General features: G+C 35.8%; 1 protein-coding gene across 1 annotated transcript in view; it reads right to left on the bottom strand.

Moving 5' to 3' along the window:
- LOC121392117 (protein UBASH3A homolog) overlaps positions 1-17917 on the bottom strand; it is a 35110-nt gene extending 17193 nt beyond the window's left edge. Inside the window, exons 1-4 of the mRNA XM_041523481.1 lie at positions 17786-17917; positions 8670-8723; positions 4598-4784; positions 1094-1292 (exon numbers count right to left, since the gene is read on the bottom strand). Of these exons, the coding sequence (XP_041379415.1) occupies positions 1094-1292; positions 4598-4784; positions 8670-8723; positions 17786-17901 (556 nt within the window). The 5' untranslated portion in view covers positions 17902-17917. The remainder of the gene's footprint in view (positions 1-1093; positions 1293-4597; positions 4785-8669; positions 8724-17785) is intronic.
- Between the last annotated feature and the right edge of the window lie 33 nt (positions 17918-17950).

The following is a 17950-nucleotide window of genomic DNA, read 5'->3' on the forward strand; positions in this document are numbered from 1 at the left end:
CACATCTAGAAAGTTCACTCATCATAGTCTACGTACCCTCCACATGTATTCCTGCATATGCATCTGCTTACATTTGCAGTTACATGTATGTTAAAAACAGAAAACTAAAAATTACAATGCACTATTTTCAAACTTGCCCATTTGAGAAAGTCAGGTACATGATTAGCAGAAGACAGCCTATAATAATAAATGAAGAATGTACAAAATGTATTAAATACTGGAAAGAAGGAAATGTTTTATTTAACGACACACTCAACACATTTTATTTACGGTTATATGACATCAGACGTATGGCTAAGGACCACACAGATATTGAGAGGGGAAACCCGCTGTCGCCACTTCATGGGCTACTCTTTTCGATTAGCAGCAAGGGATCTATTATATACACCATCCCACAGACAGGATAGCACATACCACGGCCTTTTATACACCAGTCGTGGTGCACTGGCTGGAGCGAGAAATAGCCCAATGGGCTCATTGACAGGGATCGATCCCACACCAATCGCACATCAAGCAAGCACTTTACCACTGGGCTGCGTCCCGCCCCTGTATTAAATATATAGTTAAACCAGCCTCTTTTTAACTAGCAGTAGGTGTGCTATTACTATTGACATATTTTCAGAGGCTTGGTTCAAAACACTTCTAAGATGAGAGTAAAAAGTAAAAAGTTTGTTTTGTTTAATGACACCACTAGAGCACATTGATTACTTAATCATCGACTATTGGATGTCAAACATTTGGTAATTATGACTCGTAGTCATCAGAGGAAATGTGCTACATTTTTCCATTAGCAGCAAGTCATCTTTTACATGCAATTTCCCACAGACAGGAAAGCACATACCACGACCTTTGACCAGTTGTGATGCACTGGCTGGAACAAGAAAAAACCTGCTGAATGGAACCACCAAGGTGGTTTGATCCTGTGACGCAAGCACCTTAGGCGAGCGCTCAACAGACTGAGCTAAATTCCACCCCTTGAGATCAGAGTAAGGTCTGCTAAGCAATAGAAACATGAATCACGTCTCTCAGATGTAAAAAAAAAAAATATATATCAACTTAATTTCAAAGTTTCAATTTCAATCACAGTTCTTACCAAAAGGAGCTACTTCTTTTCCAAAATGCAGCACAGTTTCCGAGAGAAATCTAAAATGCTCGCTGTTTTCAGACAGAAAGAGTCCAATAAAAGATGGGTTGGTAAAGAAATCTAGATTCAGTTTGCCTGGGGCTTTGTTGAGCCTCGCCTCAAGTTTTGTAAAGCAGTCTGTGAGAAAAGACACCTGGGTGTCTTCAGCCTGAAAACATGAAAAATAAAACTTGAATACATTGATATAGGTAATTATTACACGACTGTTTTATAACGGCTTACTGGTAATATTACAGTGCACAGTATATCATATTATGGGAGAAAGTCAAAGATAACAAGAACATGAAACCCTTCAAAAATGGACTGCATGTAAACCAGAATTCCTTCAAACATTGTTCATGGTCCATATATACTCTTCAAAAAAAGTAGGGGAACTCTAATAAGAATTTACAATTGCCAAAATTGTAACGTATATTAGCTGGGGGGAATGGTTATATGATAATAGTGAATTAATTGGGCAAACATTACAACTGGTAGTTCAGTGTTACAGTAGGTTTTATGACCACCAAAGATCTTGAAGGACAATTGGGGTCAAAAGTGAAATTTAAAATTTGATGTTTTTTATCAGTAAATCGCAAATTCAAACAATAAAAATTACTAAAGAACAAAACAATAACAACTGTACGATCAACAGAATGAAAAGGATTGACAGAAATAATGTTCCACAGTGATTAATCGACCTTCCTGGAAATTGTCAAGCATGTGTACGGGGCAACTGCCCATGCAAACTATGGAATGTGTTTCGGTGTGCTGATAAACAGACCTGAACGTTCTTTACTAGGATGTCGGTGGTCAAAACATATGTTCAGTCTAATAGTTGATATTAACATTAATATTTCAGGTTTCCCTGCTTTTTTTGAAGAGTATATAAATACTACATGTATTACAGAACAGATCCTCTTTAAGGAGATACCTTTCAATCAACTAAGTCAAATCAACCAAATTAGCTCCATTTTCAATTTTGATGACCCATTCTAAATTATGCGTCAAAATTACCTTCAAGAAATTACTCAACATTTTCTATTCAGCTTTAATCCTATGAGAATTTGCAAATATGATAGCACCAAAACCAACCTTCGCCGACTACTGACCCTGGGAAGGCTGCTTGTGCTCCCTTGCATATATGCCAGCACAGGCGACCCCCTCTCCCACCCACCCCAAACCTTTTCCTGTCCCAGATGGAGGAGCAGTCAAAAGTCGACACCTGCACCCATGACAGGTGTGTGCTATGACAGCTTGTTCTGAAAGTGCACGTTAAAACCTGTCTAAACCAGACAATCATTAAAACCACACTTTTTACTTGGTCCTGTGGGTGTTTGGTTTTAAGGGAAGGAAGGAAATGTTTTATTTAACTAGTGATTTCCCTAGAAATTTGGCAAGGCATGGTAGACCAAACACTTTGGGGGCATTTTCACCATTTTCGGGGCATTTGTTTTTCATTAAAAATACACAAAAATTAATTGAAATAAACATTAATGTAATTTATGTGCTTGCTTTAATAAATGAATGGCAAAAGATATAAAAGGCATATTTTATTAATAAATAACACCTTTTTGGGTGTTTTATAAAGGCAATTTTAGAATTAATTAGTGAAAAAGGCTTGTTTAATCTCAGGGCAGCATGGTGCTGATTAAGGCAAGATGGTGCTAGACTATTGAGGCAAGGTGCTGCACCATGCTAAAACAAGCTTGGGGAAAACACTATTAACGACGCAATCAGACACACCACGGCCTTAGTTACACCAGTTGTGGAGCACTGGCTGGAATGAGAAATAGCCCAATGGGGCCATCGACAGAGATCGATCCTAAATCAATCGCACATCAAGCGAGCGCATTATTTCTGGGCTATGTTTTGCCCCATTTCTGAGGGATTCCACTCTATGTACAAACAAACAACACCTTCCTTGTTTTAAATAATATGTTCAGCAAAGTTCAAAACCACAATTTACATGCAAGTAGATTTTCAGTCCTGCTAAAGCAATACATGTCCCCTACCGGGCCAAACAAATGTTTGTATCTCTTAAATTCAAAAGCCATAACTCTGTGAAAAATTGCAACGAAAGTCAAACGTGATCTGTAACAGAACATGATAAAGCTATACACAGACATTTCACACACAAAAAAGGTCTGGAAAAAACATTTATGTACCTCCTAAATTCAAGGGCCATAACTCTGTCAAAAAGGGGTAAATAGACATGAAAGTCAAAATTGATCTATAAAACTGGCCTCGATGGTGTTGTGCTTAAGCCATCGGACATAAGGCTGGCAGGTACAGGGTTCGCAGTCCGGTACCGGCTCCCACCCACAGCGAGTTTTAACAACTTAATGGGTAGGAGTAAGACCACTACACCATCTTCTCTCTCACTAACCACTAACAAGTAACCCATTGTCCTGGACAGACAGCCAAGTTAGCCGAGGTGTGTGTGCCCAGGACAGTGTGCTTGAACCTTCAATGCATATAAGCACGAAAATAAGTTGAAACGAATGAAATGTTGAGTCCACACTCAATCTCAAATGATGTCACACGAAATAAGTTGAAATGAAAATTATCTATAACAGTGCATGTTATAGCTATACAAAACACTTCAGCTCAAGGCATTGTTAAAAAAACAAAAACACATCCAGAATACTATATGTGGGACATATGGACAGACAGACATACATACATAAGGATGGAGATGAAACCTACAGGTATATAGTCCCCTCCGGTTGGACCGGTAGGGAACTAATTTAAAAAAATGCTTTTTGAGTAGTGACTTCTTCAATTTAAAAAAGAAAATGAAATGGGCACCATGACAAAAGTTTTAAAAGGGAACAGCAATTAACAGGTATTCATACAAAGCAACTGTCACTTGCACCAACCATTAACATGCTAATCATGAAGCACTAGTGGGAACAAACAAAACCCAGTGAGTGTTTTATTTTCAAATTGGGACACTGTCTCAGTGGATAGACCCATTTGGGATCTTCCATTTTGGTCGTATAATCTGAATGACAAAACCACCAATGCATTCAATTTGTTATTGTCTTGATCAGTACTGGGTGTTTTCTCACATTCTCTATGCCAAGTGTTACAAATACCACATTCAAACACCTAATAGCAGCAGGGGGCGCATTTTAATTTGGGGAGGAGCACTGTAAGTGTTCACTTCAGTTTAATAACAAAAACTAGGGCACCAAAGCATGTTGGAGAAGGAAGGAAGGAAATGTTTTATTTAACGACGCACTCAACACATTTTATGTATGTTTATATGGCGTCGGACATATGGTTAAGGATCACACAGATATTGACAGAGGAAACCCACTGTCATGGGCTACTCTTTTCGATTAACAGCAAGGGTCATGTTGAAGAAGCACAAAGGAAAAACTGGCTGCAAGTTTGTTTAGCCTGTTTAACTATATTTTATTATCTTTTACAAATGAAATATTTTAAAATATAAAATGAAAGACATACCTTGAAAAATGAGCAAAGTGTTATGTGTGGGAAATATGAGTGTGCTCCATTCCACCCACATTTTGACATGGAGTTGTCCCAGAATTTAGCAACTTCAGACTGAAAGGCACCAACAGGGCACAGGTATAAAATGTACTCCCTCGGTATGCTTTTATCGAGCAATGGGTCGTGTACATGAGACAAAAGCCTAAAATAAAAATTAAAAACCTTGTTTATAAAGTTCAAATATTTCAGAACCAATCTGCAATCAATTAAACACTTTTTTGTTATGGATAGTCATTCTGAATGCATAAAGGTACTGGCATATTTATGCCATCTAGGTTTTGATAAAAATGTATGTGAACATTGGAAATAATGCATTTGCTATGACCTATCAACCACAATATGTCAAACAGGGAACATTTTGTTTTCTAAATCTCGATTAGCAGTATTTCTAGTCAACTGAAAATTTATTAGCAACTACTGTTTAATGTTTTAATATTGTGTAGCGATCTCTGAAACTTGCATAGTGAATCGTGACGCGATACTGAACATAATGTTCCCTGTCCAAGATTGAAAAATACAGTCAAGATCTGATTTTAATGACACTGCTTTCAGCACAGTATATAAGATGACTCAATTAATAATTATTAAATTAAGACAATATTTTCATACAATGTACAAATATTTAAATATATACTTGTACATGCACTTAAAAAGATCATGTTGTGTGTACTTCAAATGATCATGCATATACCCAGTAATTATTATAAGGGTATTGCAAGTTGCTGACACTGTTGACTTCTGCCAAGAATTTCAATGGACGTCACATATCCTTTGTACACACTACCAAGGTAGCACCAGTACATTAGCCATATAATGATTTTAGTTTTTGTTAGAACAGTCAGTTGGCATTAACTGTCACACGAACAATGCTTAATTAGTGACAGAATGTTGAGAGCCAATACCAGTGTCTAGCAACCAGCGAGCCAACCTGGCTTACCCAGAGATAATGACAATAGGCCAGAGATAATTACAGTGGAACAGAAATAATGACAGTAGGCCAGAGATAATGACAATAGGCCAGAGATAATGACAATAGGCCAGAGATAATTACAGTGTACCAGAGATAATGACAATAGGCCAGAGATATTGACAGTAGGCCAGAGATAATGACAGTAGGCCAGAGATAATGACAATAGGCCAGATATAATGACAGTGGGCCAAAGATAATGACAGTGGACCACAGATAATTACAGTAGGCCAGAGATAATGACAGTAGACCAGAGATAATTACAGTGGGCCAGAGATAATTACAGTGGGCCAGAGATAATTACAGTGAGCCAGAGATAATTACCATAGTCCAGAGATAATGACAGAGTGCTAAAGGTAATTACAGTAGGCCAGAGATAATTACAGTGGGCCAGAGATAATGACAGTGAGCCAGAGATAAAGACAGTGGGCGAAAGATAATTACAGTAGGCCAGAGATAATGACAGTAGATCAGAGATAGTTACAGTAGGCCAGAGATAATTACAGTAGACCAGAGATAATTACAGTCAACCAGAGATAATTACAGTAGACCAGAGTTAATTACAATAGGCCAGAGATAATTACAGTGGACCACAGATAATGACAGTCGATCAGAGATAATTACAGTCAACCAGAGATAATTACAACAGGCCAGAGATAATTACAGTAGACCAGAGATAATTACAATACGCCAGAGATAATTACAGTAGGTCAATTACAGTAGACCAGAGATAATTACAATAGGCCAGAGATAATTACAGTAGGCCAGAGATAATGACAGTAGGCCAGAGATAATGACAGCAGACCAGAGTTAATTACAATAGGCCAGAGATAATTACAATAGGCCAGAGATAGTTACAGTGGACCACAGATAATGACAGTGGACCACAGATAATGACAGTCGATCAGAGATAATTACAGTCAACCAGAGATAATTACAATAGGCCAGAGATAATTACAGTAGACCAGAGATAATTACAGTAGGCCAGAGATAATGACAGTAGGTCAGAGATAATTACAGTAGACAAGAGATATGACAGTGGGACAAAGATAATTACAATAGGCCCGAGATAATTACAATAGGCCAGAGATAATTACAGTAGACCAGAGATAATTACAGTGGGCCAAAGATAATAGACAGTGGGCCAGAGATAATTACAGTGGGCCAAAGATAATTACAGTAGGCCAGAGATAATTACAGTAAGCCAGAGATAATTACAGTGGGCCAGAGATAATTACAGTAGGCCAGAGATAATTACAGTAGGCCCGAGATAATGACAGTGGGCCAGAGATAATTACAGTAGGCCAGAGATAATTACAGTGGACCAGAGATAATAACAGTGGGCCAGAGATAATGACAGTAAGCCAGAGATAATTACAGTGGGCCAGAGATAATTACAGTAGGCCAGAGATAATTACAGTAGGCCCGAGATAATGACAGTAGGCCCGAGATAATTACAGTAGGCCAGAGATAATTACAGTGGACCAGAGATAATAACAGTGGGCCAGAGATAATGACAGTGGGTCAAAGATAATTACAGTAGGCCAGAGATAATGACAGTAGGCCAGAGATAATTACAGTAGACCAGAGATAATTACAGTGGGCCAGAGATAATTACAGTGAGCCAGAGATAATGACAGTGGGCGAAAGATAATTACAGTAGGCCAGAGATGACAGTGGGCCAGAGATAATTACAGTGGACCAGATATAATTACAGTAGATCAGAGTTAATTACAATAGGTCAGAGGTAATTACAGTGGACCACAGATAATGACAGTCGATCAGAGATAATTACAGTCAACCAGACATAATTACAGTAGGCCAGAGATAACAGTAGACTAGAGATAATGACAGTAGGCCAGAGATAATTACAGTAGGCCAGAGATAATTACAGTGGACCAGAGATAATAACAGTGGGCCAGAGATAATGACAGTGGGTCAAAGATAATTACAGTAGGCCAGAGATAATGACAGTAGGCCAGAGATAATTACAGTAGACCAGAGATAATTACAGTGGGCCAGAGATAATTACAGTGAGCCAGAGATAATGACAGTGGGCGAAAGATAATTACAGTAGGCCAGAGATGACAGTGGGCCAGAGATAATTACAGTGGACCAGATACAATTACAGTAGATCAGAGTTAATTACAATAGGTCAGAGGTAATTACAGTGGACCACAGATAATGACAGTCGATCAGAGATAATTACAGTCAACCAGACATAATTACAGTAGGCCAGAGATAACAGTAGACCAGAGATAATGACAGTAGGTCAGAGATAATGACAGTAGACCAGAGATAATGACAGTGGGACAAAGATAATTACAATAGGCCAGAGATAATTACAATATGCCAGAGATAATTACACTTTACAGTAGACCAGAGATAATTACAATAGGCCAGAGATAATGACAGTGGGCCAGAGATAATTACAGTAGGCCAGAGATAATTACAGTAAGCCAGAGATAATTACAGTGGACCATTGATGAAGCTGCTGAGGTTCCACAACTGGTCTACTAGCAGCATGTCACCTGTACATGTATCTTGGACTGTGCTTATAAAACTTGTTGAGTTCACACTTTGCCGGCCTCGGTGGCATTGTGGTTAAGCCATTGGACTACAGGCTGGTAGGTACAGGATTTGCAGCCCGGTACCAGCTCAAACCCAGAGCGAGTTCTTAAGGGCTCAATGAGTTGGGCCACTACACCCTCTTCTCTCTCTCACTAACCACTAACAAACTAACAACTAACCCACTGTACTGGACAAATAGCCCAGATAGCTGAGATGTGTGCACAGGACAGTGTGCTTGAACCTTAATTGGATATAAGCACAAAAATAAGTTGAAATGAATGACATGTTGAGTCCACACTCAATCTCAAATGATGTCACATGCATGCAAGTTGTATGGTGCTGCCATGACGTTAAAGTCCCAAACTCTATTAGAGTCTTGAGTCTGGACTTTAAAAGTTTTATAAGCACTAGGCCTGGACTGTGATTAAAAGTGCCATAATTGGTAGTACAGTTTGGAGGAAAAGAAATCTAAATTATATAAAAACAAACCAGTCAGAAGCTAGCTGAATACCACGATCCCCAGTTGCAGCAAGAGCTTTCTCACTGAAAGAGAACAAGAACGGATTCATAATTTTCACAATTAAACAATTAAAACAAAACACATGCACAATTGCACATATATATTTATTCCATTTGAAGATCACTAATCCTTTATATACAAAGGTCCACATCAAACTGAAATGAATAATTTGCACCCATATAACTATGTACACTGATATTGCATCAAAGCAATCTGGATTATTCATGAATGTAGATATTCATACAGAATATACAGAAATACATTCTAAGTGGGTAAAAACGCTGATGGGAATCAAGATAGATGTCCTCTAAAAATATTACCCCCAACAAAATAGTGTTACGTTAATTGGCTTTTTTAACAATTTTTAAGCTGAAAAAAAAAGAGGTTCGAAATGACAAATTTAATTTTGGAAACATATGGTTCAGTGATGACATTTTCTGATTGTAAAACTGGATGTATAACGGTAATGGACTGATGATAATGCAACAGTTTGCTATAGTTTGACCAAGTGGAACTTACTGCCATTTTCAACAACAACAAAAGTATTTTTAAAACAATTTAAACAGCAAAATATTTGTGAATATGTGACAACACCACAGCTTATAAACCATGTATCGTACCATCACACAAACTTTGTTTGTAATTGCATGTATCGCAAGATTATCCGCGATATTACATCATTATCAGCCTAAACGTAAACAATGAAGTGTCTTTTTTTCAAGCTACCAACTTTATGTTTTAATTATAATACCATAAATATTGTCAATCTTATCAGTTTTTGCTAATGCACATTTTGGTACTAAAGAAATGCCTCACATAGCAAAATCCAATTATTAAAAATCCCAGCAAAATTATTGTCTGCTATGCTGACATCAGTCCTGTCATCAAAATTAGATGATATACCATGTGATCATTATACTGAACAATAAAATTGATGGAAGGAAGGTATTGTTTTATTTAACAACACACTCAACACATTTTATTCACGGTTATATGGCATTTGACATTATGATTATGACCACACAGATACTGATGGAGGAAACCCGCTGTCGCCACTTCATGGGCTACTCTTTTCGATAAGCATCAAGGGATCTTTTATATGCATCATCCCATAGACGATAGCACATACCATAGCTTTTGAATTACCAGTTATGGTGCACTGGCTGGAGCGAGAAATAGCCCAATGGGCCCAAACTGACCATATATCAAGTTATCACTTTACCACTGGGATACGTCTTGCCCCTAAAACTGATGGAAAGCTAGTTATGTTATCTCTTATTTCGTTCACAGCAAAGTTCTTTTCAGTAACTTCTGGTACAGGCTTGTTTACATTTAGTATAAATCAAGGTGGTTTGGTGGAATTAAGATACAAATATAGTTTTGTACGTGTCGTAGTACTTAAGGTGGCAATCCAAATATGTGGAACAAGAGGATTAGACATTAAAATTATTAATCTATGACAAGAACATAATGTAAATATGTTTTCAGTTAAACTGTTCACTGTTCAATATTTTTTTACCAGAACTTTACAAACATTCAGGGCTAGCTCTGGGTCAGCATAAGATTTTTCCAAATTATCTATCAAAATTCACAAATGGTGAATTTGGTGAATGTCAGACTATAAGCCCTGATATTGTATGATGCAGTTTGAAAGGTAGAATTTGATGTAAATTATTACATGGAGTGTAGACCATACACAGTCAAATATTCTACCATTACCCACCCACCCACTCCTATTGTTAGGGTTAGTTTCATGGTTACAGCTAGATTTAGGGTTAGGGTTGTAGTTTTGGGGTTATGGTGAGCTTGGTTCCCTCTTTATACATGTATCAGTATCATGGTGGTAACAGGCAGATATGTTTCCGTCTACAATACCATAACAAGGACAAAAATAGACAGCCAATGGAAAACATGATATTTGTCAAAATATAAAAGAAACACCTGTACGACTTAGTCACGTTAGTGGCTTGGTTTCTACAGAAAAATATTGATGTTCATGGAAGATTATCAGTTTTTTTTACAATCAACTAATGTCACTTGAAACAGGTAAAGTATTATTGTATATACAAAGTACAGGGTTTCTGCCAGAGGCTAAAACGGGTATAGCGACATACCCAGAATGTTTTGCAGATATAATTTGTTTAAGTTTACCTTTTGACAAAATTAATTACTCTTATCATTACTATATGATTTTGTTAACTCTAACTACTAAATCTAACCAATTTTCTTTCTGGGGGAGGGCCCCATACCCTGTCGACTGCGGTTGCATTCAGCACACACATTGTAAATAGTCAATTCCATAGCACCATTTCCAAAAATTTCTTTCTGGCAGAAACTCTGAAAGCAGTATTTTTATTATGTTTTATTGTTTTGCTTATTGTATACTTACATCAAAAAGGCATGACGACAACTATAACTGGTATAAATGACTAAACAATGACATAAGGAGCTATATTTAACAGCAGCAGTTAATGTTTTTCATTTCAGTGACTTTGAACTAAAACATGTCTTATGACTAAAAGGAAATATAAAGTATTCAAACATGTCTATAAATATTAATATACAGTTTCAAAACAAGTCTGTTCCATGATTATGTAGGGCCTATGTAATATAGTTATGTTAAAGGGAGTCCTGAGTTTGCTACAATTTTTAAGATGTCATCAACTAGCAGAGACTTTTAACGATTGTAATTTGGGTTGGGTACCGCGAACAAAACCATACCGCAGTTTTTTTTAATGTACCACGGTATACTACAGTAATGACATCATACTAATCACTGCAATTCAGTGATACAATAATTGCTCAATATACAATGTCATTTATGTGCCTTTGAACTTAGGGGTCAAACATATATGATATACTACAATGAAATGCCTACCAGTAAAGATTTTGACTGACTTAATTTACACTCTATTTCCTTTAAAGTTGAGTAAGCATTAAGCAGGGCTAAAAATCTCATTTAGAGAATAGCCAATACTTATAGGTAGAACATAGTTGTAGAGCCTTGTTGTATTTTAAGACCGTATAATGTAAATGAAATAAACATAACATATGAATGAATTCTGTAGTTAACATTTCACTGAACTGGAAAAATAATGAAAATGACAAAGTTTAAACGAATGTATTCTATTATCACCATTTTAATTATACCAGTAGCTATTAACAACCAGTAACTTTTATATAGCTACTTTTCAGGTGATGACCCAGGCAAACAGGTCCCTTTATGTTTTCAGTTTGCTATAATTATTATTGTTCAAGTTAGTTCAAGTTAAATCGTCTTAACATCAATTTAGTTTTAAGAATAAACAAACTTCATAAACCTATAAATGTCTGAATAAATCATGTAGTGTGTCAATTTCAGTCATTATTATCTAGATTACTGAATTTATTTTATGTTCTTGTTTACAAACATTAGTGCATTAGTGATTAATATGTGAAATATTTGTTATTGCGAACTCAAATATTACCATTGTAATGGTATTTAACGTCAAATATAGGATCATTGTGGTATTAGAGCAGGAATCTTTGCCTGGCCGGTGGTAGGCAGAAATTCTGTGCATTCGTTATCTCTGACTGAGAGAGCGGCTGTAACTGTCCAAATGTCCGTCTAGTTCTAGAACAGCAGTGTAGGCTTTCTTGGGCTAACCATTATGATGGAATGAGTTACTTGAGAACAGGTCCAACCAAACCATCACTGCCTACAGAGTGACAATCGGACATTTGGGACATACGTTTTAAGCTAAGTTTACTAGCACAAGTATTTCAAATCAATTTATAATCATTGTTTTGTGTTTTCAACTAGCTATTACTGCTTACGTTATGTTAAAGTTTAAACAGTGTTGCCGTGGCATAGCGTTTATGACAAAATAAATAAATAAATAAATTAATAATAAAAAATTTAGTAATAAAAAATAGTGTTTTACATAATGCTGTTCAGTACACTTACCCACCACCTGTAATGCTACAAAACGTTTGGACATGCACCCACCCACTCCTCCAGCGCTACGTAATATTGGAATGGCCCCCGATGTCTAGGATGGGTCGTATAGCTATTTTGTTTCTAAATTGTTTTTCTTCTATAAACATGAATTTATTGCCAAAGAGATTAAAGATACAGGCACATAGCACATAGCCTATATATATATATGGCCCAATGGGCCTGTGGATATGGCACGATATCTGAAGGGTTGGGGCCGTATGCAGAGCCTCTAGAGGGGTGGCACAGGTTACATTTTTTATCTTTATATAGAGCAGAACAAAAACATCGGCTGCTGAATGTCAAGCGTTTGGTAATTTTGATATATAGTCTTAGAGAGGAAACCCACGACATTTTCTCATTAGTAGCACATACCATGACCTTTGCTATACCAGTCGTGGTGCACATACGTAAATGAGAAATAGCCCAATGGGGCACCGACTTGGATCGATCCTAGACCTACCACGCGTCCAACCAAGTGTTTTATCACTGGCCTAGGGGCGGATGGATGTATCATGTCAGTGCTAATATTATATCAGTAGACATAGCATCAATAAATTATAATTCCCCCACTGAATATGTTTAAAATTAAATCTGTTAACTTTGAAAGTTTTAAATAATAATGGTTGTATATATGTGAGAAAAAAATATGTAATCCTCATCAACACACCCACTTCAGTAAAATGAACTCAACTACGTGACCTAGATTTTACATTATCTGATACGATAAATCGCTAGAAACATGACAAATAGAAAGTAAACCTTGTTGTAGCTAGTAATAACACATTTAGTATCAACAATGCAATATGTTTGGAACAGTATTTCACATTATTTGATCCAATTTTGTAGCTTTAAATTACGAGAAGCAGTTCACTATTGAATAGTAGACTGGTCCCCCGGACATGCAAATGACGCTTATTCATACTGCGAGTCATATCTGTTGAACACAATTGGTTGAAAGCATGTTTGGTGACTAAAAATCGACATTAAAAAACTCTGAATTTTTTTTGCCAAATCGAAAATTCTTTTGCTACTTTGATGAACAACCGGGTGAGCCCTGCAAATGTCCAATATCGCACATGTGTTGCGAACAACAAACTCATCATCTATGACCTACCATGTTTTTGTTAGTGGCAATGTTTTGAGATTCTATATACTTTGGGAAATTCCGTTATGTTTTTTTAAAGATTTGTTAATGGAACACAAACGATCATTAACATTGGATGCTTTTTAAATAATTTTTCGAAATTATGTATTTTGTTTCATGACACTGATAATTTATTTCTCGAAAATTTCTGTAAAGTTATCGTCCACGGAAAGTCCCAAAGTATACCGGTACAGTACAAAACGTACCACGACAGAAAAAAATACTGGTATACCAGTAATACCGCACACCTCTAATTGTAATTATATATTAAATATATTTTTCTGCATACTATATTAGTGGCTGTATATTAAACCTGTTTCTGATCGTTCTAATATTTGTACTAGGTTAAATTTCATTTTATTTACTGAAATATATTTTTTCGTACGTACGAAATTATTTGAAGACAAAATCCAGTTTCGGCTTCTTACAAATATTAAGATGACCAGAAACACATTGAATATAGAGACACCGATATTCTAAACAAGAAAATATATTTAATATGTAAGTTTAATTGTAGAAATATTTTATTAGTCGGAAACATCTTACAATGCAGCAAACTTGGGAATGTCCCTTTAATTAGCGACGAGCAAGCAAAGGGCTGCTACTCTAAACGTATTTTTCCGTTTTGACAAAATCGCGTCTCAGATTACATGCATTTTTCTCCAGCCTTACGTACATTAACAACTGGGGTAATAATGGGAATTGTGCCAAATATGTAAACTAGGGTGATGAATGCATTAAATCACATGACTCTGCCATTTTAGTGCGAAGTAGATATTGACGAAATTGATTTTACAAATATTGATAAACACTTTAAAGGCATTTAAACATCCAGACGCAACTTCATATGTTTATAATATGATGGGAAATACTTTTAACAAATGATATTCACCAGTGACATATTTTAAAACAACCGTATTCATAGTTTGTTTATTTATGAAATGTTGGTACCAAGTAGTTATGGTGACCGGACATAACTTATCTGGACGTACATTAATGGTAGTTGTGTTTCTTGATAATAGCGCGCATACTTCCGTAAATGATATATAAATAACGTGGTAGACGTTCAATAAAGCTTTTATAGGTTTAATTAATACCAAATTAGTTTGTTTCTGAAGAATAAATCACATTGAAAATGTATTGAGCCATTGAGGACCAAAATGTTTTTGTATAGTGTTCAACAGAAGTAAAAATAATATAATATACAGCCATTAGCCAAACGTTTTCAGTGATACATTTGTAGAACACAATTGCACACTTTCGTTCAAAGTTTACTCGGAGAACTTTTTTTTTCTCTCTCCTTTTTTTTTCTTTTTTTTTGTCGGGGGGGGGGGGGCTTCTTTGGAACATATTTAGTCACCCAGTGTGAATAAAAGAAATTGTAGAATTTTTTTTACATAAATTAAAATACAATATAGTAATTAGCCAAAAATTTCAGTGTTACATGTACAGCCATTTTTGTTGCATTTGTATACACTGACAAATTATTGAGTGAGTCACTGTGTGGCAAAAACATGTATAGTGTTTCAAAAATTGATATGTAATACACCAACATGGCCAAATGTATGTCTTTTATCATACCGTACTCAATGATCAATGATCATGAGATACTCGTATGATTTTTGGTTGTAACAGACTGATATGAACATTTTGTTATTGATCATCAGGGATTCACTGCAAATTTCTCAAGCAACTAATAATTAAACAAAATATTTCTATATTCAAGATTACCTTGTATTATTTTGTTTGTCATTGTTGTACCTGTACTTGTATGTATTTTGCAAAATACAAACTGGTGCTTTTCAAACAAACTATTTAAGTTATGAACATCAGGAATATAATCATCATATTTAAAATGACCAATCAAAACCATTTGTTCATACATAATGTTAGCCAATACTAATAAAACTTTAACAACACCAATCATGTTTGGGTTTTTTTGTTTCATTTGTGTTTATTACTGAAAACATGCTTGTTTTATTTAGGTGTTGAAACTATTTCCTCTTTCCAGCCAGTGCACCACAACTGGTATATTAAAGGCTGTGTATGTGTTATCCTGTCTGTTGGAAAGTGCATATATAAAAGATCCCTTGCTGCTTATGGAAACACGTAGCGGGTTTCCTCTCTAAGACTATATGATAAATTACCACATGTCTGAAATCTAATAGGCGATCATTAATAAATCAGTGTGCTCTAGTGGTGTTATTAACCAACACAAACTTTAAACTTTGAAACCATTTTTCTTTGTTCATCCAGTAATGTTGTTTTAAGTCATAACTTGGACTTTAAAATAATTCTTATATCAAAACTCGATTCATAATCTTGTAACAAGATGCTTTCATAATCAACTGCTGCATGTAATCTGCCCCGGATTGGGGCCCTGGCTTCCCAGAGACCGAACCCTGGGGTTGACATGCTCGAAACCTTTGTGGTATATGAGCATGCTAAAGTATACCGCACCACTGTTGTAAACGGTCTTTCAGCAAACTGAACCAGCTAAAAACACTGCAAAGAAATAGAATGTCACAGGACACTCTTCAATCGGAGCTCTGCATTATGCATCTTGGCACTGAAATAGAAAGTTTTGATCCAGAAGAAAGTATTCAACACTAGACTGAGTGTGCAAAAGGTACACACCATGTAAATGGACACAGTCTTCCTACTGTGAATTCCTGTGGTGGCCATGTGGAAGAGTTGGTGGAACTTGATTAATAATTCTTGACCTTTTGACAAATTTAATGACATGGTTTATATTATTGTGTGTTTTATGCTCTTGCTTGTCTGGCCTAAAATTAAAGTTACAACATGATTTAATTGTTTCATTTCACTGTTATATTTGTAAATTTGTAATGTTACAAATTATATAAAAAATCAAGTTATAATTGATCAGGAATTTGGGCTAGTGCTTTATCTTGGTGGGCTAGTGTCTTTTGCAAACCCACTAGCCCTCTGGCTAGTGACCTTTCAAAACATTTGTCATATTCTGTCTTATTGTTTAATGAATGTTTTATCTGTGTGTGTGTGAATAGCTATATATAAATTACTGTGTGCAACTGAATTGCAAATAAATATGTGTATTGTTGTAAAATGTTGGTGATGAGAAAGCCTTTCAGCTCAATAATAACATACATAAACATTTGGTTTGTATCATAGTATGGTTTCATATTACACAGACATATATACCAACAAATAAACATTGTTTAGTAAATTTGTACGAGTATTAGTAAATTTTATCACCAATTATGTATATATCCTTAGTAGAAATAATATAGATAATTTGACTATTAATATGTAGCAACACCATAAGAAGTTTTCACTTTTTGACATTTCACATACACAATTTTGGCAGATGGGTTATGTTTGACAGGAAGTTAAAAATACAGGGAGTGACTAAACATATTGAAATTGTGAGAATAGTTTGGTGAGATAACAAGTAAAATTGTCATATTTTTTGTTTTTTGTTATACTGCTTCATTTTAGTGTGATAAGATGAACTCAAAATGACGATGAAGACGTGTTTTTGCCAAATACCTGCAATACCTGTGAAATCGTCATTTTTCAGACTATAAAAAAAGTTTTTTCTAAGAAAAATTAAAACTTTTTTGTTTATTTTCCTTCTAATTAGGTCCATTTGCTTCAGTTTACATAAAAAAAAGTTTTTAAAAAAGTGGTTTAAAAAATGCTTGCTCTATCATCTATGCTATTTTAATGGCTGAAAGGAGATAAGCTAGTTATCACGAGTCCCAATAATAAGCACCACGATCATAGTCGCATGACTGATTCCCTGCACCTCTGACCTGTCGTGACTGTAAAGTGTCAAAAAATGGCAAGTCACAATGAATGACGCAAAGCCAACGCGGAAGTAAACATAATTTACATACTACATAGTACATTACATAGGCTTGCTTTCATTCCTGAATATAATTTTTAAATATATCATTGCTTGTAAATACTATACGTACGCTCTTTGTATAGAAAAGCCCATTTGAAGCAGAGTTTCTAATGATGATTTCTCGATCTGTCGGTCCTCGAAATCATGTAGATGTAGGCCTATCCGAGGAGGGGCTGCCGCTGCCATTTTCCTACTTATCCGCTCTTCGTAACTTCCTCCTTCTTGCTTGGTTTCT

The sequence above is a fragment of the Gigantopelta aegis genome, chromosome 3 (genome assembly GCF_016097555.1).
Source record: "Gigantopelta aegis isolate Gae_Host chromosome 3, Gae_host_genome, whole genome shotgun sequence".
Classification (NCBI taxonomy): Eukaryota; Metazoa; Mollusca; class Gastropoda; order Neomphalida; family Peltospiridae; genus Gigantopelta; species Gigantopelta aegis.